Here is a 26,820-nt window from a genome sequence, read left to right on the forward strand (position 1 = left end):
CTTGTCTCCATCCCGTGGCTCAGCCGTCCTGGGCTTCGGGCTTCAGGGGCCAGTAACATTTCCAAGACCCGTCTGGGGACCGACCTCAGTTTGCCAACTCTTCCTTTCGCAAGGAAAGACATTTAGAAAGGCCTCAACTAGCACTGTCTATGGCTCCCATCTTTTTATAAAACAAACACAAAACACTGCCACGGAGACAAAACGAGTAAGGGCAAATTCCAAACAAAGGACAGAGAATGGGGCGCCTGGTGGCTCAGCAGTTGAGCTGAGAGAACCAGGGCGTGATCCTGGGGTCCCGGGATCGAGTCCCGTATCGGGCTCCCGCAGGGAGCCTGCTCCTCTCTCTCTGTGTCTGTTGTGAATAAATAAATAAAATCTTCAGGGAGAAGAAACCAACAACTAAGGACAAAGAACCCCCTTCCCTCTGTGAGAAACGGAACACGCTGTCTCCTTGCGGTTGTGTCACCTCCGGCCAGGGCTAAGCCCACCTGGGCTGCTCAGCAGGGCCCGGGGCACACGGCCGGCCCCACTCTGGAGGCTCTCCGAGTTCTGCCAAGGGCACAGCGTGCGCAGCCCGGCTCCCGGGGCCCCCGTGCCGCCATCCCCTGGCAGAGTCCACACTCTTGAGTGGCAGTAATGACAAGGTCCTCTGGATTTTCTCCCCTGCTCATCAAGGTCCAACCCAGACGGACCTTTCATGAAGTCTCCTCAGGCCATCCGCAGGAGAAAACCATTTTTCACTCTTATAAATTCCCATCTGTCCTTTTTTTTTTTTTTTTTTTTAATTCTAGCAGGGACTCTGCCATTTTGGGGCAGACGGCTTATTGTTCCTCATGTCTCTTCTCTCCAAATTCTGTACCAGAACTCTGGACCCAGAGGGGCTCATGGACACTGAAATGACTTTCCCAGCAGCCTCTGCCTGGTACGTGACTATGTGCCGGCCCACGGAAGTGCAAACGGGCTGCATCCTTTTTTTTTTTTTTTTTTAAAGATTTTCTTTATTTATTCATGAGAGACACACACAGAGAGAGGCAGAGACACAGGCAGAGGGAGAAGCAGGCTCCATGCAGGGAGCCCGACGTGGGACTCGATCCCGGGACTCCAGGGTCAGGCCCTGGGCCGAAGGCGGTGCTAAACTGCTGTGCCGCCCGGGCTGCATCCTTTAAAAGGGAGACCAGGTGTGCATCTCCTCCTTCCTTCCTTCCAGCTGAATGGAATGTGGATGTGATGGACGGAGCTAGGCCAGCTACCTAGCCCATGAGGTGGGTGCCCCGGGTTCCAGGTGAAGACAGAAATGGAACAAGAGCCAGAGTGGGAACTGCCAGCGGCCACACTAGCTCTGGACTGAGACTGAAGAGAGAAGGAAAGCATCTGCTTTGCTAAGTCACCGAGAGTCTGGCTTTTCTGTCCGTTGCAACCATTCTAGTCCTAACTGGTCCAAACTTCAGCCCGTGTTGGGCCTGGGCTGCTCGCTGGCAGCAGGGCGACGTCGGGATCCATGCCCCCCAGGCTACTGCACGCACAGCCAGCCCTCTCACTCATCTGTGAGAAAAGCTTCTAAGAAAATACGTTAAGTGTCTGTGAAAACAAAACTAATGGCATCATCTTGTGCTTTCTGGCTTCAATAGCCCTCCCAGGGTTAAAATCAAATGGAATTCTGAACGAGCTCCGTGCCACGTTACTACGAAGGATACCAAAATGGAAACCTACGTGCTCAAAAATGGTGGTGGGGCTGGAGTGAATTTTGGGATGAGAAAAGATAGAACCTTGGAAAGTGAAAACCTGTAGAAACATACACCCGAGTTCAGAAATGAAAATACACGTGGCACAAAGCACTGACACCAGAGTGTGAACGCTGCCCTCGGTGTGGTGGGATCACAGATGACGCGGTTCTTCTCTTTTCCTCATTTCCTACAGCGAATGTGCTATTACTTTTTTAGTTGGGAGAAACAATGTTGAAAGCAGAAGGGAGCGAGACAGGAACGGGGAGGAGAGCCGGCCCTCTGGAGGCCACAGCCGGCTCTAGAGCTCCACCAGGAAATCCTCTGGGGTGTTTGTACCTTGTGGCTTCACTGGCAGGACCTGAAGGCACGTGACAGGCCGCCCTGACGTCCTGACAATGGAGAGTTCGTGCTCCCGCCTCGTGGACGCGCCCTTCTGAGACCCTGGATTTCTCCAGAGATCGCAGCGTCCTCAAGGGCACACTTACCCACAGGCAACTGAAGACGGTGACCTGAACAGGGTGGGGTCTGTCCTCTCCTGCCGGGACTGTGGTGGCAGCAAAGGAAAAGTCAGGAATCCCCCTTCTTCCAGTAAGAATTATCTTTAATGGCTTAAAAATGAGTCTGTACAAAACCAGCACCCCCATTTGGTGCTTGCGGTCCGCTGGGGAATTCCAAGGGTCTCCTCCAACACTATCTCTTTGGCCAACTGTGCCTGAAACCCCTGCAGAGACAGTGGGAAAACAAGAGTCACGTCTTCCAGTTTGGCTGGAGGCTTATTCTCGGCTCGTTTACAAAGTGCCGCAAACCTTACTAACCCACAACCGGCGGAGGCGGAGGCGGAGGCATGGTGTGTTCGGGGCTCCCGCAGAACGGGGCTGGGCGGCGGCGTGACCCCCACGCCCGGGGACGGAGTGCAGTGCGCTGGGGAAGTGCCCTGGGGCCCCGGAGCCGGGCTGCGCCAACAGATCTAAGGGCAGTTTCCCTCCTCCGCAGGCCACACCCTAGGGGTGAGTCCTGGACTCCAGGCTTTGCCCCGAGGAGGTGGGTTTCATGTTTTTAATGGAAATATTCTTAAATGACAACCCGCATTTACTTACGGAGTTTTCCCTTCATTCCTCAGAAACAGGCAGGGCTGGGAAAGCTCTGAGCCTACGTGCTTCGAGGCGACCCGGGAAGCGGTACGGTTATAGGCAGTGAGTGACGGGGTCTGCGTCCTGGGACGCGGCGACGGTCGGGGTGCCACTCGGCCGGGCCCTCCCCTCCGCCTGCCCCGGCTTCCAGAGTGACAGAGGGGCATCTGGGTTCGCGGGGCCGCGCTGGCCTCGACCACGTACCTGTCTGACTTTCCGGTTGGAAAGGACATGCTTTTGTTTCCCGACTGTTTAAGTTTTTTGGGTGCGGCGCATTTCTGAAAAAGATAAAAAGCCATTTGGGCCCAGTGACAACCTGACCACAGGACACACAGGAAACACTCATGCGCCCAGCTGGCCCATCCAAGACTCCGGCGCCACCGGTGTGACCGGTTTTCTCGCAAATGGACGTTTCTGGGCGCTTCTGAAGGCTGGGCCGTCAGGAGGAGCTACTACTGCGAACAGGACGGCTCCACGCACGCCTCAGCCTCCGCAAGCCAAACCTGCGGCCACGCTTGGCTCCGACCGGCACCAACGCCCACGGGGGCAGATGCAGGCTTGTGCGGGCGCCCGGACAAGGGTGTGTGGCCTGCAGCTGTAATTCCCGCGGGAGCAAACAGAAACCAGCCCTGCAAACTCACACCCGCCTTCACAGCCTCTTCAGGTTTCTTTGATTGCTGGGATCGCTGACGGGTATTGCGTGTACTGGGGAGAGGTGAGGGGAGGGAAAGGATGTGCAGAGGGAGAGGGCTGCTGGCCGGGCCGCCGTCTTGCCGGCAGAGGAAGAGGGGAAAAGCACCGCGGGCACGCGAGCAGGTGGCAATTCTCACGGACGGGTTTCTTTTCTCTTTAGTGGCAACTTGTATTTTGTTTCTGAATTTTTAGGCAACGCACAGCTGACATACACGACGTCCTTAATTGTACGTGTCGGGCATATTTCTTACCTTGCCGGGCTGGGTCTGCTTATTTGGATCAAACTGGGAAGAAGGTTTGGATTTGCTGTTTCCTGGAAGGTAAGAGAGGCGATACCAGTGAGCGCAGCGAGGCCGACTGCGAGGGACTTAGGCTGACGCGGATCACGTGTCGCGTGCTCCGTCCCGGAGGGAGTCCCTACAGCAGGCTCGTCTGTCACGGGTCTGTCTCCATGCAGGGCAGGTGCTAAAGCGCCAGCTCCTCTTACTCCAAGGACGTCCGTGCTGGTCCCTGCACGCCGGCCATTCCGTGCCACTGGCAGTCACGGGGCCCCGAGACACAGTCCTGCCCTGCCCTCCCTGTCTTCCAGACAGGGGCTCCTCCAAGGTGGGTGGACTCAGGGCTAAGGGACCACGGAGCACCTCCCGGGCATCAGGTTTCTTCAGGTAACTCTCTGCCGTGTTTGTCTGAGAAAACGCGTTTCTGGGCTCAAGCTACCGTGAGGACACATGGAGTCACTACTGGAAAGGACGGCACCTTGCTCGACTACCAGGGTGGCCACGGTGACTCAGCTCCAGCGCAGGGCGCCATGGGCGGTGCCTTCTGTCCGGCCCCGCTTTCCCTGGACGGTGCGAGCCCTGGTGAGCCCTGCCTGCCCTGGGCTGCTCCGGTGCTGCCGTCTTCACTCCCAGCTCCCCCCCCCCCCCCCCCCACGGCCCGACACTCCTTGAAGGGCACCAGTCCCGGCCTCACCAGCAAAAGCCTTGAAGTCCGACTTGCTGTAGTCGTAAGGGGTGAAATCTTTTTCTGGTGGATCTGGGTCTTTGGGCTTCTTAGCAGTTTTGAGTCGTTTCTTCTCTTGTTTCTGTTCTGTGGTCCTCGGGTCACTTGTGGTTCGCTCCCTCTTCTTGGCGGCACTTTCTAGCTGTAGGTGGGAACACACCACGGGAAGGAAGCACGGGCGTGGAGGGACAGGCTGCGGACAGGCCTGCGAGCCCCCAGGCCTGTGCACCACTAGGGGGTCACCCGCCCGCCGTGCCGGCACCCGCGGGCTCGCGGACAGGGAGAGGGTTCTGGCGGCCGAGCTGGGCGGGGCTGGTGCCAGGTGGGACAAGCTCCTCGCGGGAGAAGGGCACCAGGTCATTGACAGGCAGGGGCTACGCAATCCGGGGGCTCGAGGGTGGTGGAGAATGGAACACATGCGGGGCAGAGCGGGACGCACAACAGGCTTGGCCACTAACGAGCGTCGGTCCCTTGTCTCCTACCAGAGTCAGGGGGACGGTCTATTTACTGTAAATCCAGCAAAACAAATCACCTAAGAGGAGTTCGGATGTAATCTTTTTTGAGGGGAATGAGGAGGCACCGACTGATAACCAAGAGGAGCTAGAAAGACGAATAAGCGTTATTTTGAAGTGCAGGGCAAGCCCTCCCGGTGCGTGGGGGAAATCCTGACCAGGACCAGGGGCAACTCCTTTCTCAAAAGAGAAAGCAGAGGAGCCAGCACGTACGGCAGCCTGCTGTCGGACAGACACGGCCTGCTCCGCGGTCGCTCTGTACTCTTCCTTGGCCTGGTCCCGGGCGGCTGCAAGAGAGCAGGGTCCATGGAGCTGCGGCCCCCAGCAGCCAAGCCTCCCCCCTCACCTAGCCGGGGCACCCCCCCGCCCCACCCCCTGCACAGCCCCCGGAGGACAGCCGCCTGGCGGCTCATCCCACCCTCGGCCCGGCCGTTCACCTGCCCCCCCCCCCCCCCCCCCCCCCGGGAACCCAAACCGGACACGGCCAGCCCGGTGGTGCCTCTCCGAGGACCTCTCAGAGGGGCGGCAACCAAAACACACCAAGGACCAGAACAAAACCATTTCCCCAGCGGGCTCTTGTGCGCGCTCACTCTGCGGCCGGCCACCCCGTCTAGTGGCTCAGGACCAGCCCTTCTGGCCCCCGCGGCTGCCCCTCCCTCCCCTGGGCCACACGCCAATCGGTCCTCACGCGCTGTCAGTGTCACCATGGGGCCCATCGGCTTCGGGCCACCTCTCACCACCTCTGCTACCACGCTGCACAACAGAGCACCTAGCACCTGGCCTCCCGCCCTCGCCCTCTTTGCTAGACCCTCCACGGTCCCCAAGGGGCTTTCTGAAGCTCAGTGCCTGTCACTGCTCCGCTCAAACCCTCCACAGCTTCCCAACCCGCTCAGAGTACAGGCCGCGTCCCGGCACCGGGTCCCGTGCCCCCCGCAGCCACGCTGTCCTCCGGGGCACCCTCTGCGCACGCCCGGCGAGGAGCCACCACAGGCCTTACACTCGGTGGGCCAACAGGACGGAGCACTCTTCCCCTAGAAGCCGCGGTCCTTGCGACTGTCACATTATCAGACCCGCTTCTGTAAACACCACGTGGAAGCAGCCACAGGGCCTCATGCCCACCCCGAGCACTTCCTACCCCGCTCCCTGCGGAAGCGCCATCTGGGGAACGAACACCACGGGTCCCTGACCCTATCCCCCAGGAAGAGGCCAGCGCACGGGGTGGGCAGGGGCTGTGCTTCGCCCCCTGTCCCGCCGGCACTTTGTGGAACAAGCAGAAGGATGTACGAGGCCCGTCCTCCGACAGACACTCCGATGGGCTCAGTCGCAAGAAATCGAGAGCTACCTGTTTGCTCCGCTGCCTTCTCCTTGGCAGTTTCTTTAGATTCTTTGTGTGCCTGTACCTGGCTTGCCAGCTTCCAACGGTTGCTGATCTACAATGAAAACAAACAAAACAAAAACACTCCAAAACTCAGCCACCCAGGAATGCTTTATTTTTTTAATGAGGCGATGCCGGGCGTGCTAACCTAGCAGCCACGCACACTCCAAGTCACAGATTCCAAGTCTGAGGACACAAAAAATAGAATCTCACGCTGGCTTTTATAAAATACTGATCAAGAGGACAAAGCACCACAGTATTCCCGGCACAGGGCCGGACGCCTTCCTGCTCATCCTCTCATCCAATCCCTTCTATGACCCCGGGAACAAGGCATTATCGTCACCCCCACTTTGAGACGGAAACAGGCTCTGAGAAGCTACGTTCTGACGGGACACGGTTAGCAGACGGTAGAGCTGGGCTCCAAGGCAGGACTCCTCAGGGCGAGAGTGCTGCCGGGATACCTCACGTGGCTGCGGTGTTAGAAGGCATCTCACAGATACGACAGCTGGCGTGGGAAGGTGTGCCTGGGAGCGGGCCACAGCCAGCGGGGGAGAAAGGAGGCAAAAAATCCACTGGACTCCCCACCGCTAAAGACAACAGCCTAACACCAGCGACGGGAGGGAGGGGGAGGCCCGTGCGGTGCCGCCTGCACTTGCTGCCTAAGGAGAGCGCCGGGCAGCGGGAGCCAGGCCCCACCGACCCGACCCGGGCAGGCACTTCCCGCAGGAAGGCTAACGATTAACACGCGGGCTCCCAGGAACATCTCATGGGGCTCCGGGGAAGGGGCTTCCTTATTCTTAGAGTGCTGTTAAAGACAAACCAACAACAGAAGACAGAGTGTTTTAAAACGTAAGCTGTCACCTGTGAGAGCCCTAAGTAACGCTCGAACGTCCAGCGGTACGCCCAACACGGACCGCCTACCGCACGTAGGCTAAACTCCAATTAAAAGCCAAACACAAAAACCAAAGGCCCGTTCAGGTTCCCAAATGCTTCTGAAAATCAGAATAAAGTTCTGGCCCCGCTCTCTCAAAACATTATCGGGACACCCGGGTGGCTCAGCGGTTGAGCAACCATCTTTGGCCCAGGCTGTGATCCTGGGGTCCCGAGATCGAGTCCCGTGTTGGGCTCCCTGCGGGGAGCCTGCGTCTCCCTCAGCCTGTGTCTGTGCGTCTCCCTGTGTCTCTCATGAATAAATAAAATCTTTAAAGTAAAAAAAGAAACACTGCTTATATATGTCTCTCTATATTTATACATGAAGCGTCTTGTATTCCTTTTCAGGAGGTTCAGGATGGGCTTAACAGAGACCTGGTTCAGATGATTAAGGAGTCCCCTCGTCTTAGAAAGTCCCTCTCGGAAAGGGTGACAAATCCACTTACTTCGTAGATCTTTGACGAAGGATCAAACTTTGCTGCCTGAGAAACGTGAGCGCGGTGTTCGAGGGAGGGCAGGAACTGGAGGAATGGAAGGAAACAGTCACTGAAAGGCGCGCGGGCCCCGGACGGGGTTTCCTGTGGGCTGCACGTGGGACGCCTGGTCTGTGCGTCGGCCCGGCCACGGCTCCCGGGCACCCGAGAGGTGTCCTTGCAGCTCTCGTCTTAGAGGACCCCGACTCCATCCCAACCCGGACACCAGGCGCAACCGACACGCCGGGCTCAGAAGCTCCCTCTCCAGGACTCCTGGCCTCTTTTCCGGGCAGGAGGCCCTACGAGCCGCAGAAGGCTGGGCCTCCCGTCAGCCCCGGACACACACAGCGCTCCCTTACCATCTTAAACGGATTTTCGAAGGACTCCATTATGTTCTGGGCTTTCTTCTGTGCAACTGTCAACGGGCTCTTCCCGCTCTCTTCAGCACTGGGTTCCTGCAGGGACGGGCAGAAAGGGACCAACTTATCACCGCGACCGCCGTGTGGCTTTACGACGCAAGCCGCAGAATCCTCGTGGCGGCAGCAGAACAACCGCTACTCTTCGGGCCTCTCCCACGCGGGGGGCCCTCCAGCAGCGTGGGCCAGCACGCAGGAGGGCGTCCTAACACATTTATTGAGCCAGCGAATTCTCAGGGTGCCCTTACAACATATGAGGTATGTGGTATTATTCTCCCCATCTTACAGATGAGGAAACTGAGGCGCAGCGTGGTTATGTCTTGCAGAGCCTGAGAGCCAACAGGGCAGGATGAAGACTGAAACCAGGTCTGGGTGGCTCTAGAACTTGAGGTTGTAAGCAGACACTTGCAAGTTAAAAATCAGAAACCATTATGGGGAATCAGTAAAATCAGGCAACCGGGTGTTGCTTCCAACTGGGTTCAGAACGTGCTTTCCTTCTGCTTTCTCCGTGGCGACAGTCCTGCCACACAGCACAGGACACCCAAGCACAGCGCTCCCATGCTCACGCAGCCCAAAGCTCATGCTCGTATCTTTAGCTGCCGAGTCACCTCGTTGGCCCAGTTAAAGCTCCCGGACTTCTCTGCTCAGGAATTACCGAAGCAAGACCCAATCTAAATGTGTGGGATTAAGTGGGGAAAAAAAGTTAACTCTCGGGGAGTACACTTTGCAGGTGGCATTTTGCCTTTCTGGCTGTGGCCCCGCGCTCTGGCACGATGGACCAGCTGTGACCTGTGATCCTGGCACCTACTGAACCACCAGCTGTTTCTCCCGTGAACACGTGCTAAGCTGGATACTCGTCTTTATCCATACAGATCGTACGCTTGCTTCTCTTTCTTTTCAGAAATTGTGATTTTTCCTTTAGCACATCTGTTGTTTGCACTATTCAGAGTTTTATCTGTGCATTTTCCTTTCAAGCTGGTCATTTTAGTATCCACCCATCTTGACCAACAACTGCACCCTGGTCCTCCTCTTGTAGGGAGCCCGTAGTTCAAGCCCTGGCAGAAACAAGACAGACACCTGCTGGGTAGGACAGACCGGGACGGCTCCGTCACCACCCGCTGCCGAGTGCAGGAGCATAAGCTGGGCCCAGGTTGGCCACACGCGCTCCCGGACCAGACGGGGCCACTGTCTACCATGACGCAGCCCCTCTTTGGGATGGGAAACACATTTCTACCCACGTGCTGGCGCCTTCGTATCTTGCTCTTCACTGTCCCTACTCAGCCGCGCTGTACAGAAATGCTTTTCAAAGCCTCCTCTTTTTCAGCCTGAGCACGTGTAGAAGGTGCTGACTTGTCTTGTAAAGGGAGGCGCGGCCCCGTTGAGCAGGGGCTGAGGATGGGCTGTGCCTTCCCTGCAGCCGGAAGGGAAGGTCCTGCCTCTATGTCACCGCAGCCCACGCCCTCCTCCCGACTAGGCATTAGCCAGCGTCCAGATGTCAACCCTTCTTCGGGGGTTTCTTCTCCTGAGACAACCCTCCACCTGCCTCTCATGGACCACTGGCAGATCTGTCCCCATGGCTGTTCCCACTGCTGCTGGCCTTTACTTCTGGCGTTAATCTCAAATGCAGATGCAGCAGGCCGGGCAGACAGCCTGTTTGATAAACCCAGTAACTGCCTACGGGTCTGCGTCACCTCACCGCCATCTCCTAGCACTCACGTTAAATAGTGTGATGACCGCAGTGGCGATGAGGCATCCGGTATCTGGCAGGGCCTCCTCTTCTCTTCGCTCAGGGAAGAGGCTTGCCTGTTTCTGCGCTGGCACAGGCCCTAGAGGGATGGAAGTCAGTACAGTCAAAGCCTCGTGGAGAGTGCGTGAGGCGGTTTCCGGGACATTCCAGAGACCTCTACATTACCGTTGCTTGGCATCATAGGGTAGCCGTCCGAAGAGGCGTGGGAGCAGTCGTGAGGTCCAAAGAGAACATTCTCCAATCTCTGCAGCAAAAAGAAACCCAAAGGCCTCGTGAAAGACGTGCAAGCGTGCGGCAGCTCTGCTGCACGGCCGGGGGCTGGCTCTGACAGGGGGCTCATCCCGCCCTGGTGCCGACCAGTGTCCTCCCCCGGAACAGAGACGACAGACACAGCGCTCTACCTCGGGACCGGGCAGTGGGCCGCTCTTCTTCACGCCACTTGAGACTTCGGACTGGGGAAAAACAAAAGAGCATCTGAGGAAAGGTGGTGCCTAGACGCGGCGACCACATTTCCCCAGCACAGACTGCGTCCCTCCACCGGACGCGCCTTGCAAGAGCCCGCAGACGTTATGCCGTCCTTCATCCCTTACAGCGCCTGGCACTATAACCACGTAGTGCTCAGCAATTACTTGTTGAATCAAAGAATGAAAGAAAGAATGTCTCTATCACAAGACCCAGTGCAGATTTCTGAGAGCTTGAAAGAGAGTCTCCTCTAGAAACCAGGGCTTCTCTCTTTACTTGCCCAAACTGTAGAGTGAATAAAAGAAATCTTTTTTTTTTTTTTAAAGCAACGTTAACACGAAGACTGAAATGTGTATATCCTGAGTTTCTTCTTTATCGCCCTAAAGGAACTGATTTAAGTCTTTCTGGATTCATAATCTCTCAAAAAACTGCTAATACGATTTATTATAGACCAATATCACCACCGGGGCAACACAATAAAAAACTGTCCCCCCAAATTCAAACTGAAGCATGCAAATCTATCCGAGCACGTAGTCCCATCCCCAGAGGTGCGCGTGTGCGCCCAGGCTGCTGTTCGCACCTGTGCACCGTGCGTGCGTGGACTTTGAGCTGCACAGCCTGCCTTCACCCAAGCCTGCGGAAGCTCAGCATCTCCTTCATAAACTTAGCTCTTCCTGAATTCCCCGTTTCTAGCCAAGGCCCTATCTTCCCAGCCACCTAGGCTTTATGTTGGGAGTGGGTTGTCTTTGACTCCACTTCCTATCATCCTCCAATCTGCTTGCCGTTCAGAGAACGCTCTGGAGTACTTTGCAAAGTACTCAAAAAACCAGCAGCAACTTTCACGTCTGTTTCTAAGTCACATTAACCCTTCTTCTGATAGTGCTTCTCGTGTCTTTCTTTTCCTTTCAATTTCCATGACCACCAAACTCATGGGGCCTTATCATTTTACATCAGAGCTTCCAAAACATGCTCCTGGTACTGAGACCCCACTCCACTCTTTTTTTGAAGGTTGTTTTTGTTTTGTTTTTTAACTATTTATTTTAGAGTGAGACAGAGTGGGAGCAGGAAGGGGGTAAGGGGAGGGAGAGAGGAAGGGGAGAGAGGGAGGGAGGGAGAGAGAGAGAGAGAGAGAGAGAGAGAGAGAGAGAAGCTGACTCCTTGCTGAGAGCAGAGCCCAACGTGGGGCTCAATCTCACGACCCTGAGATCATGACCTAAGCCAGAATCAAGAGTTGGACACTTATCTGACAGAGCCACACAGATGCCCCTCGAGTTTACTTTAGTAACCTCTACACCCAGCGTGGAGCTCAGACTCCTCACCCCAAGACCAAGGGGCACAGCCTTTCTGCGTGAACCAGCCAGGCGCTGTGACCCCCAATCCATTTTATTCCACCAGATTAACTGCCTCCAAAGGATAGCTAACTGGCCTAGTCGTTAGACTTTACTTGGTGATGGATTATCGAAGATAAGAAGATAAGATCATAAACAAGCAGGAATGGGGCGCCTGGGTGGCTCAGTCAGTTAAGCAACCAGACTTGACTTCAGCTCAGATCATGACTTCCAGGTCGTGAGACTGAGCCCCATGTCAGGCACCAGGCTCAGTGCAGTTTGCTTGAGATTCTCTTTCCCTTTCCCTCTGCCCATTCTCCTCGATGGTGTGCACCCGCGTACATTCTTTTCTAAAATAAGTAAATAAAAGAAATCTTTAAAAAAAAAAAGTAATGAGTACATTTAGCTTTTGACCATCATGAAGAAGACACGTCAGGGTGCCTGGGTGGCTCAGTTGGCTAAGTATCTGCTTTCAGCTCAGGTCATCATCTCAGGGTCTCTGGATCAAGACCCGCATCAGGCTCCCTGCTCAGTGGAGAATCTGCTTCTCCCTCTCCCTCTGCTCCTCCCACTGCCTGTGCTCTCTCTCAAATGAATAAATAAAATCTTTAAAGATTTTTATTTTTTATTTTTATTTTTTTATCTTTAAAGATTAAAAAAGAAGAAGACATGTCCACTGCCTTTCCTAACCCCTATGATTTTCTCGGGGTTTTTTAGAATGGAGACCAGATCGTGTATGGAGAAGACCACAGGTGCCAGCAGAGAGAACAGGCCTGTCGACCTGGAACCTTTAGCAGCAAAGCTTCTTACCTTGAGCAGGGGCATCTCTCGAGCCTGCTGGATTAAAAGATGCATCTCATTGATCTGCTGCCGCACAAGAGGTGGAACAGGGTTACAGCAAGCTATGATACCCTGAGGTTCCCTGAAGACAGGAAAGAACACATTCAACTCGTCATTTAGGGACATGGTCCCCTGAGGTTTCCAGACGAGAACAGAGAGCGACAACTAAGATGAAGACCCGGGAAACACATTCTTATCAGGGCAGCCTGGGCGAGCGGCTTCTAGGTGAGCTTTACTGCACCAAGCTTGGAGTAGACACCTCTTGCCGTTCGCCTCCGGCTAGCAGGGAGAGCTGGAGAGGAGCCCCATAGCTCTACATGGTGCTGCAACGGGGTCAACAGAAGATCACGAATTTAGATTCTTTGGTTATTGTTCCATTAACACCAAAAAGCATTCACAATCGTTAAGATGTCTTGGTTTGGAACAAATTACAGCTCAGAGACTCTGAGATCCTTTCCTCTCTGAGCTGGAGGCTCAGATTTACACTGAACCCCATCTGAGGCATAACCACTGAAATGGCTGCAGCTCAGGTTTAGTTCCTACAGGGTAGCCAGAGGGCAAAATTCTACATTCCTTGGACTTCCTTAGAGCACTAATCTTCTCTGAGTCAACAGCCTTGAGGTAAGAACTATCAGAGAAACTGATTCTGAAGGATAAAATCTGTCCGCTGAGAAAGTCGGGACATAGCTACCAGTTCTCAGGCTCACTTGGGCAGTTCTTCAGCTATCTTTAGCATCATGTGGTTTGGCAGTACGTATCTAGAACAAAACACACAGTGGGATCACGTTAAATTCCGCCAGAAAACCCCATTAAAGGCTACAACCCGAGGGAAAACGTAACCAACTTTCATGGCGAAAAGAAAAAAGGCCTTTTTATTTCCTTGTTACCCGAGCTGCTCGGTCTAGGAGCAGATATTAAGAGAATGTCTAATCCCTTACCCGTAACTTTCATCTTCCCTACGAGCTGTTTTATCCCTCCAGGCAAACAGCAGCTGAAAGGCCGTCAACTGCTGTATGTTGAGATGCTTTTTCTGCTTCCTGTATAGTTCAAGGTAGGACTCATCCGTGAAGAGAGGCTTGACGAATTTCTGTAAAATAGTACAGGACATTCAAGATCAATGGGCATCAGGCTTGTGCCCTGGGCTCTTCAAAACACTTGGCTCTTTTCAGGAATGTAAAGACCAGAGCAAAGAACGAGGCCCCAGTCAGAGACAGAGAGGCCGTGGCCGGCCAGGCTGTACCTTGAGGCAGATGTCCCTGCTGCGCTGCCACACCACCTGCAGCTGGACAGGCTGCTCGTTGCCTCGCTCCCACAGCTCCAGCCTCATTTTATCATAAATGTAAAGCAGGTAATGGGTGTCATCTCGGGCGTAGTTGAGCATTTCCTCAGGCAGAGGTCTAGAATTGCAACAAAGGAAATTATTTTGCTGCGAGGAGCAGCGACGTAATGATCCCTTTGATAGCACAGCCAATGGTACGGGTATATCAATATATCCTCCATCTAATGTGACAAGCCATTGTTTTCACAGCAGGGAAGAGAGGGCAGCAGGATAACAATGTGGCTGAAAAGGGAGGCCCTGCCATCCTGAGTTTGAACCTCAGCTCTGCACACCTGTCCTTGGACAAGTCACTTAAGCTCTCTGGGCTCAGCTGCCTCACCTGCGGAACGAAAGGCACTTCACAGGCTGCTGTGGGACCACCCAGCACGACAGCCCTGAAGCTCTTAGCTCAGTGCTTGGCATGTGACAATGGCTCGGTAACAGGGGCTGGCGTTTAGACTTCTGTCAATTTTCATTTTCTATTTCCGCTTTATCAGATTCTCTTTAGAAATTCTGGCGTGCGGACCTGGAGGGAAGTTGAGTGGCTTCTTCGTACAACAGCTGCAACCTCGGGGAGGAAGCTAGCCACCTGACAGTGATCGAGTGGAGCCCAAACTCCAGAAAGTGTCGCGGGAACATCATGCTCTTAAGCACTCATCACAAGGTGCAATCACCTATGTACCTTAGAATTCTCTCGGACCTCTGGGAGATCACCACACACACCCCCATCTGTCCACTAGGGATCCGAGTGTCAAACCAGAGACTAGCAGGGACATAAATACTGACAAGCCACGCCTCTTCCAACCACGGTCTGGGCGAAGCACGGTGTGATAGCCCAGCACACACTCCACACGGTCACCCTAAAACTTCCAGTTGTGCTTATGTCGCTGAAAACAGCTGCAGGAAAGACTAGCGACATTCAACTCAAGATTCAGCTAAACGTCACAGCCTGCGCATAGGTCCGTGGGGCCGAGAGGCTGGTGAGCACCCACGCTTCCCGCTGCCGGCCACACTTCCCCACCAAGCACACACCGTATTCTCCAGTCGGCCAGCTGATACTGCTTGTTCGATTCCACACTGCAGTAGAGTTTGAGCAGATGGTCCAGGGAGTGCCGGCCCAGGTTAAGCAGGCGCGCTGCCTGATGGGTGTCAAACATGTTCACTACATACAATCCGAAGTCTTTCTGTAGCCATTCTATGTCTGAATCGGCACCATGGAAGACCTGAAGATAAAACGGGAGTCATGCGGCACGATGTGTACAAGGCCCCTGTGCTCTGAAACAAGCCCTGCCCCTAGGTCATTACAACATTGGAATTAGAAGCCAGAAGGAGGATTAAGATGGGTGCAGTTTTAAAAATCCTTTTAATTTGGATCAACGGCCTTCTGCACTCCTAACTGCACACTCTTAACGTCTGAAACTGCCAAGAGCCAGTGATTCTAAGGAGGCAGCTCTACTAGCTACAAGGATAGTCATTAAGTCCAAAGGATCCTGATGGCTCGGGCTCGTTGCCGTAGTCATTAACATGATGTAACGTGTCGCCGGGTGGTAACGAGCTATAGCTTAAGCTGCTCTAATTGGGGCTTAGAAATAAAAGCAGTTTAGCGTGCGGGACCGGAAAGTAGGAAATTACAATTATTTCTCTCAACTTCACCAGGTCTGTGTTGAAATAATGATTCAGTAAACTGAGCAACACTTAAATCTCATGCACAGACAAATGAGCTACAAAAGGCTGGCTGACCTTAACGATGGTGGGGTCTGTGAGGCTCTCGTTGAGGATGTACATGTCGCTTCGAAGCTCCAGGGTGTCGACAATGAAATCTTCTGTTCGGGTGGAGATTTGCATCAGGCAGGTCAGCCCCAGGAAGCTCCTGTATGAGTGGTGCTAAAACCCAGAAAGAGGGGAGAAGAGGGAAAAATGATTACACCAGGCTTTCCTTTACTGATTTCGGGAGGGCGGCTATAAAGGCAAAATTGTATGACTAATTTTTACCAAAACACGCATCTGCTAGTCTCAGTTTTATGATCCTCCGGTGGGAGTGAGCCCACAGAGAATGTAAAATTTCACTCAAGGTCAACTTACCTCTAAGTCTACCGCGAACTCTTGACAAGTCAAGAGCTTTTCATTAAGCTCCACCAGTTCGTCCAGGGAGGACACAAAATGGCAGGGCGTCTCTCCCACAGGCCTGTACAACTGGAGCATGAAAGCACAGGTAGAAAAAGAGAGGAACGTTACGAATCATCCTTCACTAAAGCACAAAATGAATTAGGAATTCAAGAAATGATCCGAAGTTGCAACGTTTTACTTTAAAGTTATTTAAGGAAAGCCAAAATTGCACTGATTTGATTCTTCCTGGACTACTTGGATATCATCCACAAGCCAAGTTTGGGTGCTGACCTGGGGTTGTGGCTTTTGAAGGACTGACTCTGGAGGAGTGAAGTGATCTAGTTCATACTGGTAAGGATGTGCAAACCTGAATAAAACAAAAAGAGAAATCCTTTTGATGAATTCTGTGATTCAAGGAGAAACGATGCTTTAATCCAATTTGTAAAAGCAAAGGAGGAGAGACCATTGTGAAGACATTTTCTTGCTATAAAAAGCACCATTATTTTAATAATTCAAGGGCATCAAAAAAAAAAGGTCATACTGGTTCGTGCTTATAATGTGATCATTAAAACTCTACTCATCTATAAAGATTTGAGCTCCTATTTCAAAAACACTGCGTGGCTGCCATTGCGGATGATACAAAAACATGCAATGTGCAATTTCTTGTGGTCTGGAAAACACAACCCATGGTGAGAGAGGGTGGGGGAGATATCTCAGTGGGGCAGATGCCAAATGCTATTTTTTTTTTTTTTTCCGTTCCTCTATCATCTCTACTCGCAGAAAAATCCTAAGTCTGAGTTCCTTGAGGGCAGGGCTGCCTCTCATCACCTATATTTCTTTAGCACTTGGCCTGTGGCCTCAAGGCGCAGAGCTGTGCCCGAAGGAATGCTGCTCAGGCCGATTCTGGCTCTGCGTGGGGAAAAGACCAACACTAGCAAAGTTCTTACCGTCTTTTTCCCTCGTGCAAGGTCCATTTGTCTATGTTAAGCAATTGTCTTTTTTTTTTTTTTTTTTTAAGATGCTTATGCTGCCAGTGAAAAATGCCTTTTCCTTGCTGAGTTTATGAGCGGGCCCCTACCTCACTGTATGAGTCGTACCCGGTAAGAAAGGCAGAGCGGCAGGGGAGGAAGGACGGTTTTAAGAACACTTGGGGTTTCAAGTTCTGGTTGGATGGGAAGTCAGCACCCTTTGTTTTGTTTCTGCCTCTATACAGTGGGGGGGGGGGTGTCGTGGCTGCTTCCCAGGGGTGCAGTGAGGGTTACCCAAGATACCGTTTGTGCAGGCCCTCTATGAACACAAGCCGGAGGTTTTACCAAAGAGATCCACATTAGGATAAGGATAGCAATCACCCATTCCTCAGATTCTTTGTTTCATTTATGTATTTCACAAAAATGAAACCGAGTGAGCATGTGGCATAAAGGTTCAGGAGCCACAGCAGGAAGTTCCAGCAGCAAATACTTACATGTCCTGCTCCACCTGCTGGGTTCTCTGCTGATGGATGAAATCAGCCAGGGCAGGGGGGACATCCAGGTCCTCCGGACGATCCTGTGGGCGCTCTCTCCTTTCTTTCGAGAGTGCTGGAGACCCAAGCAGTGACAACACCACCATCAAAAAAGAGGTGAAAACATTCACATCTTAACTCGTCACAGAGTGGCTAACTGGCTCTTTTCGAAGACAGAAAGGTGGGAGGGAGAGGTTTTCCTCTGTCCTTAGGCAGAGTTTGCATGCCTTACCCTGAGGGAGGGGTTTCTGAGCATTGGGCTTGATGAAGATCTTGGGAAGAAACGGAGTGTTGGAGTTGTCGATCTTTTCTCGGAATTTAAGCTGAGGCCGGACGATGTTTTTTGCATGAAGCAACCGAAAAGTTTCAGATTTTGTTTTTTTGCTATATTCTCCTGCCTGTGACAACAAGGAGTTTATAACATAGCAACTTGATGAATTAGAAAAGTAAATTCCCACTTATGCCTTCTGCGGGCATTCATTTAAGAAAGTATGTGTATGTGAGGTTGCGGGGTACAAAGGAGACAAGACGTAATTAGGTTGGTCGTGTCTGTTTATGGGAACAAGTTGTGCAATGGCCACTTCTGTGTCCAGTAAATCAGAACAGAAGAGGCAAAGGCCCTATTATAAAGCTGACGTCTGAAGCTCCAGCCAATCTGAAAAGAAGCCCTCACCTTACGGTTCCAGCTGGACACTATTGTTTTGGGAACCTGCAGTCCTGCCGGGAGGACAGGCTGTTGATTCTTATTCACACCTGATGCCTCATCCAGTAAAATACCCTAAGGGCAGAAGACATAATAGTTTAGCATCTTCCTTTCAGGGTTAACAAGTTAATTACCTAAAATTCTTAAGAAACAGATTCAGAGAATGACATGTAAGAACATTTTATATTATATTACATTATATTACATTATATTACATTATATTATATTATATTATATTATATTATATTTATTATATATTACATAAAATATTAATTATATTTAATTAATCAATAATTATATCTATATTATATACATATGTTTAGCAGATACACACACACATATATACCTGAGAGAGTCATCCAAAGTAATTAAAGCATTATTTGCTCAAAGACGGGGCAGAAACTGGCCACTGTCCACCCCTGATCAACTCCCTTTACAGCTCTTGGTGGGGCTGACAAAGCAAAAGTGACTTACAGTGTGATGTGGCCCACCAAAAGAATGAAAAAGACCCTAGACTGTAGCTATTCAACACAAAAGGCTGGTACCCAGAGTGAGAATGAGGGTGTCCTGATCTACTCTGTCCCATCGAAGCAGACATGCGGTATCGGTTCGGGCGTCCAGGTCACAAGGAGTAACATGGCAGGACTTGAAACCATAAAATATGAGAAACCGCTGAAAGACCTGTGGGCATTTAGACTGTGGAAGAGATGACTTCATGGGACAGGAGAGCATGATTTAAACGTCTGCAGGACCGACATGGTTGGGGGTTAGCTTTATTTTGGATTATCTCTACGTATTTCTGTAAATAATGTTCTGCTGTAGAGTTAGAGGAGGCAGTAGAAGTCAGCTAGATCATATGATGCGCATTTCCTTCCAATCACACAAGTCAGGCTGTTTAGCAGATTGTAGGTAACAGGAAAAAAAAAAAAGACTATATTTTGGTTGGCCTCTCCCCTTGCCATACAATAGGATTTGCATATCTGGAACACAGATTTATAACAGGCCTCCACTGAGCGGTGATAGTTGAAGACAACTGTAGTTTTTTCTTTGGGGAAAAAGCAGCCAGCTGTCAGGAAGGGAATGTTGTTGGAACAAGAAATGCTAAACTTGTCATTTCCTCGGATGTTCCGGTTTCTTTCCATATTGTAATACTGTAAAAGCTCTTCATTTCTTTTCTTTCTTAAGCTTTTATTTTTAATTAATCTCTATGCCCAACGTGGGGCTCAAACTCACAGCCCCGCGATCCAGTGTCACCTGTTCTTCTGACTGAGCCAGCCAGGAGCCCCTATTTGTTAATTATCTCAAGAGTAAGATGAAACACTCACCACTCTTTCCAGAATGACATCATTGGTATCAACTAGTAAATCAAACTTATCCTCCAACTCTGTCACTTTACTTCGGTCCTTAATGTTGCTTCGACACCCGTGGTACTGCATTACCCTACTCATGCTAGGAAGGACAGAAAAACCAATGTTAGTTCACATACTTTATTCCATTTGTTCCCAATCTGAGAGAAAGCTTGAAAGGCTGGGCTCAGACTGCTCCCACTATTTTTTTTAAGATTCTATTTATTTGTTTGAGAGAGAGCGCATGAGAGAGAGGAGGGGAGGAGCAGAGGAGGAGGGAGAGAGAATACCTGAAGCAGACTCCTCACTGATCGTGAAGCCCAACGCAGGGCTTGATCTCACAACCATGACATCATGACCTGAGCTAAATTCAAGAGGTGGAGGCTTATTAGAAACGACAAATACCCCCCATTTGCTTCAACGTGGATGGACCTGGAGGGTATTATGCTGAGTGAAGTAAGTCAATCGGAGAAGGACAAAGAGCGTATGTTCTCATTCATTTGGGGAATATGAATAATAGTGAAAGGGAATATAAGGGAAGGGAGAAGAAATGTGTGGGAGATATCAGAAAGGGACCAGAACATAAAGACTCCTCACTCTGGGAAACGAACTAGGGGTGGTGGAGGGGGAGGAGGGCGGGGGGTGGGGGTGAATGGGTGTCGGGCACTGAGGGGGACACTTGACGGGATGAGCACTGGGTGTTATTCTGTATGTTGGTAAATTGAACACCAATAAAAATTAAAAAAAAAAAGAGGTGGAGGCTTAACTGACTGTGCACCTCCCCAAATACTTTTTGATCAAACTAATAAAACCTGTACGGTCACAGCAGAAGCATTGCTAGTTGTGTGGTCTTGGACAATTCCCTAAATCTCACTCAGACTCCCTTTCTTTGTTAATTGAAAGGGTGGAAGAAATTACCTCAAAGCTTCCTTCAAATTCTAAAAAATATATCATACTATGTAAATAATATGCTTTGCATTCATTGCTTTATCACAAAATCTAAAATAGGTGCTCTAATTTTTTTTTTTAAGATTTTTATCTACTTATTCATGAGAGACACAGAGAGAGGCAGAGACACAGGCAGAGGGAGAAGCAGGCTCCACGCGGGAAGCCCGATGTGGGACTCGATCCCAGGACCCCAAGGGTCATGCCCTGGGCCGGAGGCGGACGCTCAACCACGGAGCCACCCAGGGGCCCCCAGATGCTCTAAATCTGTCCTGCAACAGTTAAACGAAATCACTATTCGTGTACTGTCCCCATACACTTACTAAAAAGCTGATACCCATGGCTCTGCAGCTGTGTGAGAGAAATCTTGGCTTAGGCTTTCAAGTCCCATCATTAACTCAAAAATTCACCGTCCACAAATAGATGTAAAAGCCAATATATTCATTATTCTTATTTTTTTAAAGATTTCATTTATTTACTTGAGAAAGAGAGAAAGAACACACGCAGGGAGAGTGGAAGAGGGAGAAGCAGGCTCCCCTCTGAGCAGGGGGCCCGAAGGGGGACTCAATCCCAGGACCCCGGGATCATGGCCTGGGCTAAAGGCAGATGCTTAACTGTCTGTTAAGCACACCCAGGGGCCGTGTCAGCAATATATTTTTTAAAAGTCAAGCAAAAAAATTTACCAAATAACATTCCCCTAATCAAAATAAAAAAACATCTACCAAATCAACACTGTCTAATTTATTTTTTAAAGATCTTACTTTTCTTGAGTACTCTCTGCATCCAACAAGGGGCTTGAACTCAATCCTAAGAGTCGTAGGCTGCACTAAGCCAGCCCACTGTCTCATTTTTATATCTCAAAGCTCTTTTTTTAAAAAAGATTTATTTGAGAGAGAGAGTACAAGCATGTGTGATCGCAGGAGGAGGGGGGCAGAAGCAGAGGGAGAAAAGCAGATTCTGTGCTGAGTGTGGAGCCTGACACCAGGGTCAAATGCACGACCTTGAGGTCACGGCCTGAGCCAAAATCAAGAGTCAGACTTGACCAACGGAGCCACCCAGGTGCCCCTATAGCTCTTCACAGCACAGAACAATACAGTTAAGAGAAAACCAATTTCCGGGGAAATCACCTATTTTTCTGTACTCATACCTGTCAGTACGAGAAAACGATACGGAGTACTCACCAGTGGAGCAACCTGTCTCCCTGTGTCTCGCAAAATGCCTGGAAGCCAGGGAAACTTCGGTAGAAATCATACTCATCACCGAACTGCGGCAGGCCCCCGGATGCCTTGGTCACTGCCACCACCGACCCAAGAGCAAACTGTCAAAACCCAGAGAAACGAGCGAGCTTTGAACCCCCCTCCCCGTTCACTCCCCCGTTAACTCGCATCTCTCAGGATCTGCTGCACTCGGGCAGCTCGGGGGGGGGGGGGGGGGGGGGGGGGGGGGGGGGGGGGGGGCGGGGCGCCGGCCCGTGACGCAGGATGACGTCGCCGCAGAGCCAGGCGGGGGCTCCCGGTCTAGTAAGAGCGCGCGGGAGGTGCGCGCGCCGGGTCCGCCCGCCCGTATTTGGGGAGCAGCGCGCGGCTCAGACGGAGCCGCCCGCACCCGCACCCGCACCCGCACCCGGAGACGCGGGGACCGGAGTCGGGGCAGCTCCGACAGGCGGCGGGGCCGGGGCGTTGGGGGCGGGGCCGGGTCCAGAGGGCGCCGACGGGGGACGCTGGGGGCGGGGCCGGGGAGCGCCGACGGGGGCGCTGGGGGCGGGGTGGGGGGGTGGGGGGGCGCCGGCGGGGCCGGGGCCGGGAGGCGCTGGGGGCTGGGGTGGGGGGGCGCCGGCGGGGGCGGGGCCGGGGCGCTTGGGGGCGGGGCCGGGGCGCTTGGGGGCGGGGCCGGGGAGCGCCGGCGGGGGGCGCTGGGGGCGGGGTGGGGGGGTGGGGGGGCGCCGGCGGGGCCGGGGCCGGGAGGCGCTGGGGGCGGGGCCGGGTCCAGAGGGCGCCGACGGGGGGCGCTGGGGGCGGGGCCGGGGAGCGCCGACGGGGGGCGCTGGGGGCGGGGTGGGGGGGTGGGGGGGCGCCGGCGGGGCCGGGGCCGGGAGGCGCTGGGGGCGGGGGTGCGGGGGCGCCGGTGGGGGCGGGGCCGGGCGCTTGGGGGCGGGGCCGGGTCCAGAGGGCGCCGACGGGGGGCGCTGGGGGCGGGGCCGGAGCGGCGGGGGGCGCCGACGGGGTGGGGGCGGGGCCGGGGGAGACGCCGCCCCGCGCGTCCCGCTGCTGGCGCCGAGGGTCGGCCGGGGGCGCGGGGGCGCGGGGCCCCGGGTCGGCAGCCCCCCCGCCACCCCCCACGCGGCTTGGCGCGGACGTGAGGACGAGCGCGGCGCCCTGGGAAGCGGGTCGCCCCGAGCCCGCGTGCGATCTGCGCCCAGAGAGGCCGCGGGGGCGCCGGCAGCCGCCCGTGGACCCCCGCTCGCGGCTGGGGCCCCCCGCGGGCCCGGAGCTCACCTTCACGAAGCTGTCCGCGTCCGGGAAGCCCGGCAGCACCATCTCCCCGTCGGGCTGCGCCGCGCTCGTGGCCGCCGGGGCCGCGGGCTCTCGCGGGCTGGGAGGCGCCATGTTTCCCGGCCTGACGGCTCGTCTCGCGAGAGCGCCGAGGCCGCCGCGCCGGGCGCCACTGCGCATGTGCGGGGCGGGCTCCGGGAGCCGAGCCGGCGGGGCGTGCGAGCCGGTTGTTGGCCCGGGCCCCACCGCGGGGCCGCACGTCTCGTGGTCCGGGCGCGGCGGGGCCCGGGGGCCGCGTTCCCGCCCTGCTAAGGCCAGTGCCCCCCCCGCACCTGTCCGCTCCCCGGTTCCTAGCGGCCCAGCCGGGGTCGCGGCCGCCTGCGGGGGCGCCCGACGTGCCCCGCCGGCCACACCGCGGGGAGCACGTGCTGCGCCGCCTGCTGGGGCCTCGCGCGTTGAGCGGACCCGGGAGGAGCTTCTGTTGCGAGGGAGGCAGCGTCGGCCGCGGGCGGGGAAGCTCCGCGCTGGGCCCCCTGGACTCCGGGGCTTCGGACGCGCAGTGAACGGCCGCGCGTCTCTTGTTCACGGTCTTTTTTTTCTTTTTTTCTTTTAAGGTTTTATCTATTTATTCCGGAGAAGCAGAGAGAGAGGCAGGGGGAGAAGCAGGCTCCACGCGGGAAGCTCGACGCGGGACTCGAACCCAGGACCCCGGGGTCACGCCCTGGGCCGAAGGCTGCCGCTCAGCCCCGGAGCCCCCGGGCGCCCCAAGATACCCGATTGCAGGGAACGTGCTTCCACCCCCGGACCCCACGCACCCCACCGCACCCAGCACAACAGAGACTAGCCTGGGTCATTTGAACAGCACGTGTTTGTGAGCTTATTCCACTTGGGTCAGCCCTACACCACCCGGCAGGCTGTGCTCTGTGCCTCCCGGGGCTTAGCTCAACCTTAAAACCAGCTTTCGGGCGCCTCATACTGTTATCCGCAGATCAAGGAACTTGTTCAGAGTCACACGTGGCTACAGTGGAGCGCGGTTGAGATTCGAAAGTCGGGGATTTGACGCCACAGCCTTAATTCTAGGTGCTTCCAAGAGTTCTGATGCCGTAGCCTGGAGAACCGTATCCTTCTCGGACTTACCTCACTTAGCATAATATTCTCTAGCTCCATCCACGTCATTGCAAATGGCAAGATTTTTTTGATGGCTGCGTGATATTCCATTGTCTCTACGTATAGATCACATCTTTTTTATCCATTCATCACGGGGTCGTGGGATTGAGTCCCGCCTTGGGCTCCTCGTGTGGAGCCTGCTTCTCCCTCTGCCTGTGTCTCTGCCTCTCTCTGTATTTCTCCAGAATAAATAGATAAAACCTTAAAAAAAAAAAAAAAAAAGATATCACGATGGACGTCCGGGCTCTCTCTCTATAGTTCGGCTACTGTGGACGCTGCTGCTGTGAACACTGGGGTGCAGGTGCCCCTACAGATCACCTTTGTATCTTTGGGGCAAATACCTAGCAGTGCAATTGCTGGGTCCTAGGGTGGTTGTATATTTGACTTTTTGAGGAACCTCCATCCTGTTTTCCAGAGTGGCTGCACCGGCTTGCATTCCCACCAGCAGGGTAAGAGGGTTCCTCTTTCTCTGCATCCTCATTGACATTTGTTTTAAGAAACAAAACAGGAGCACAGGGATGGGATGGGAAGGGACGGAAAAATAAAGCAAGACGAAGTCAGAGAGGGAAACAAACCGTAAGAGACTCTTGACCACAGGAAATACACTGAGGGTTGCTGCAGGGGGGACAGGGTAACCGGGTGATGGGCACTAGGAGGGCACGTAACGTAATGAGCACTGGGTGTTAAATCCAACTGATGAACCACTGAACTCTGCCTCTGAAACTAATAATACACCGAATGTTAATTGACTTTAAATAAAAAAAAAAAAAACCTGTACCGATGTGTGCAGGGATCCCGGAAGTCATTCTTTGCCATATGCCTCCCTTCTCGCAGGGTTACGTGAAACCATCTGGATTGGTAGGTTAATGACCCTGTCCTTCAAGGCTTCCGTTAGCTCACGACCTTTGGTAATTCACCTCAACAAAGTTGGAAAGTTTTGTCCAGGTGTAACTTGAAACCCTTTGGATTCACTAACGATCTTCATCCCAAGGACTCCCATCCTAAGGAGTAGGTCTTTCCAATTGATGGCCACCATGTAGTCCATTCATTCCCATACCCTTTATCTCTCACGAATGGTAACATCATTGGTCATGGATAGTTAGTTCTTGTAGGTCCAAGAAAGTTATGGCGATCACATTTTCTGGAGCAAAAGAGTTGATGGTTTAGAATCATAGAAAACCTGAGGCTGGTATGAGACTCTCTCTCCGTGAGGGTTAGAACTTATCAGTATTACTATTGATATTTAAATTCATCTTTGGGGGGCAGCCCTGGTGGCTCAGTGGTTTAGCGCCACACCACCTTCAGCCCAGGGCCTGATTTCTGGAGACCCGGGTTCGAGTCCCACGTCGGGCTCCCTGCATGGAGCCTGCTTCTCCCTCCGCCTGTGTCTCTGCCTCTGTGTCTCTCATGAATGAATAAATAAAATCTTAAAACAAAAATTCATCTTTGGTTTTTGGGGCACCCGGGGTCATGATCCTGGGGGTCCCGGGATCGAGCCCTGCATCAGGCTCCCTGCTCAGCGGCGTGTCTGCTTCTCCCTCTCCGTCCACCTCCCCCCCCCCACACCCATCCCAAAATAAATATCTAAAAAAAAAAAAAATGAATTCATCTTTGGTTTTAATAGAGGAGTCCTCCACCAAATGTGTACAGAGCACCACTGTGGTCCGGGGCTCTGGGAGATACGGGGTTACGCCACGTAAGACATGGTTCCTGGCCTTGTAACTCCTGCTCTCCCTGATGCAAGTCCTTTGACACTACTTCAGGATTCAGTGTTTCTCACCGGGTGGCTGCGGCCCACAGGAATTTAGAAACAGAAAATTTGCTTGGACTGAAAATGCTGTTCTTCGCAAGCACCGTAGGCAGGCCCTCTACAGCGGGCCTCTGTGGAGTACCGGCCAGCCGCGCTTAGCGTCTTCCCTCCCCGGTGCTGCATGGTCCTTCACGAGGTCCTGCGGCGGCTACTTCCCCTTTACCTGTTGGACACTGGTTATCTTTTTAAAAAATACTACTCAGATTCTGCTTCTCCGTTTTAGAACTTCACACATTCCCTGTTGTCCCTGCATCAGGCTCAAACTCCTTGTTGTTGAACCGAGGCAGGCCACTGACCCCAAACCCTCCTCTCTGGCCCCCTTTCAGCTGCTTCCCTTCCCTTTGGCCTCTTCTGACCCCTCAGCCAGCTACGCCGAACCATCAGGCCCTTCTGTGTATTCAAAATGGCCTAAGACTTGTGGTCGAATACGGTTCAGTACGTGCCATTCCTGCCAATATTGTGCTTTGTGCTTTTCTGCTGAATGTCTTCGCTTGCTTCATCTGATAAACTCCACGCGTCCTTTGAAGCCCACGGCAAATGTCCTCTTTCCGTGTAGCTTTCCTGGCTCGCCCAGTGGAATTTGTGCCTCCTCCCACTGAGGCTCGCACCCTGGATGTGTTCTTCTCCCCGCGGAGCTTGGGGGGGGTCACCAGTCCACCCCGACACGATGCTGGCCCCGCCACGTGGCCCCCATGTCTTGCGCAGTCCTTAGTGTCACATGCCTGGTGAATGCTGGCTGCTGAAGGATACCTGCTTCCCTTATAAACTCGTGACTATAGTAAAGACACACATACGCGTGG

At 53.4% G+C, this 26,820-nt stretch overlaps 1 protein-coding gene across 1 annotated transcript; it reads right to left on the reverse strand.

The window, feature by feature from the left end:
- Nucleotides 1-148: 148 nt before the first annotated feature.
- Nucleotides 149-23,250, reverse strand: EXOSC10 (exosome component 10). Its single transcript, XM_055331567.1, has 25 exons — nucleotides 23,047-23,250; nucleotides 21,733-21,869; nucleotides 19,586-19,709; nucleotides 18,231-18,335; nucleotides 17,790-17,955; nucleotides 17,519-17,633; nucleotides 16,348-16,423; nucleotides 16,033-16,143; nucleotides 15,691-15,834; nucleotides 14,983-15,173; nucleotides 13,873-14,029; nucleotides 13,571-13,719; nucleotides 13,340-13,390; nucleotides 12,603-12,714; nucleotides 10,404-10,454; nucleotides 10,168-10,246; nucleotides 9,972-10,081; nucleotides 8,199-8,294; nucleotides 7,813-7,887; nucleotides 6,404-6,491; nucleotides 5,275-5,348; nucleotides 4,520-4,691; nucleotides 3,799-3,860; nucleotides 3,059-3,132; nucleotides 149-2,445 (listed from the first exon to the last, which is right to left on the reverse strand). Exons 1-25 carry the CDS (start codon nucleotides 23,221-23,223, stop codon nucleotides 2,415-2,417), a joined length of 2,727 nt encoding a protein of 908 aa, XP_055187542.1. The 5' UTR covers nucleotides 23,224-23,250; the 3' UTR covers nucleotides 149-2,414.
- Between the last annotated feature and the right edge of the window lie 3,570 nt (nucleotides 23,251-26,820).

Source organism: Nyctereutes procyonoides, unplaced genomic scaffold (assembly GCF_905146905.1).
Source record: "Nyctereutes procyonoides isolate TBG_1078 unplaced genomic scaffold, NYPRO_anot_genome, whole genome shotgun sequence".
Classification (NCBI taxonomy): domain Eukaryota; kingdom Metazoa; phylum Chordata; class Mammalia; order Carnivora; family Canidae; genus Nyctereutes; species Nyctereutes procyonoides.

Coding starts and splice junctions, on each gene's coding strand:
- EXOSC10 (XM_055331567.1), bottom strand. CDS start 23,223: ATGCGCAGTGGCGCCCGGCGCGGCGGCCTCGGCGCTCTCGCGAGACGA. Junction 10,247..10,403: donor GCCCACTGCCCGGTCCCGAG/GTAGAGCGCTGT, acceptor TTTTTGCTGCAG/AGATTGGAGAATGTTCTCTT. Junction 3,133..3,798: donor AGCAGACCCAGCCCGGCAAG/GTAAGAAATATG, acceptor TATCTTTTTCAG/AAATGCGCCGCACCCAAAAA.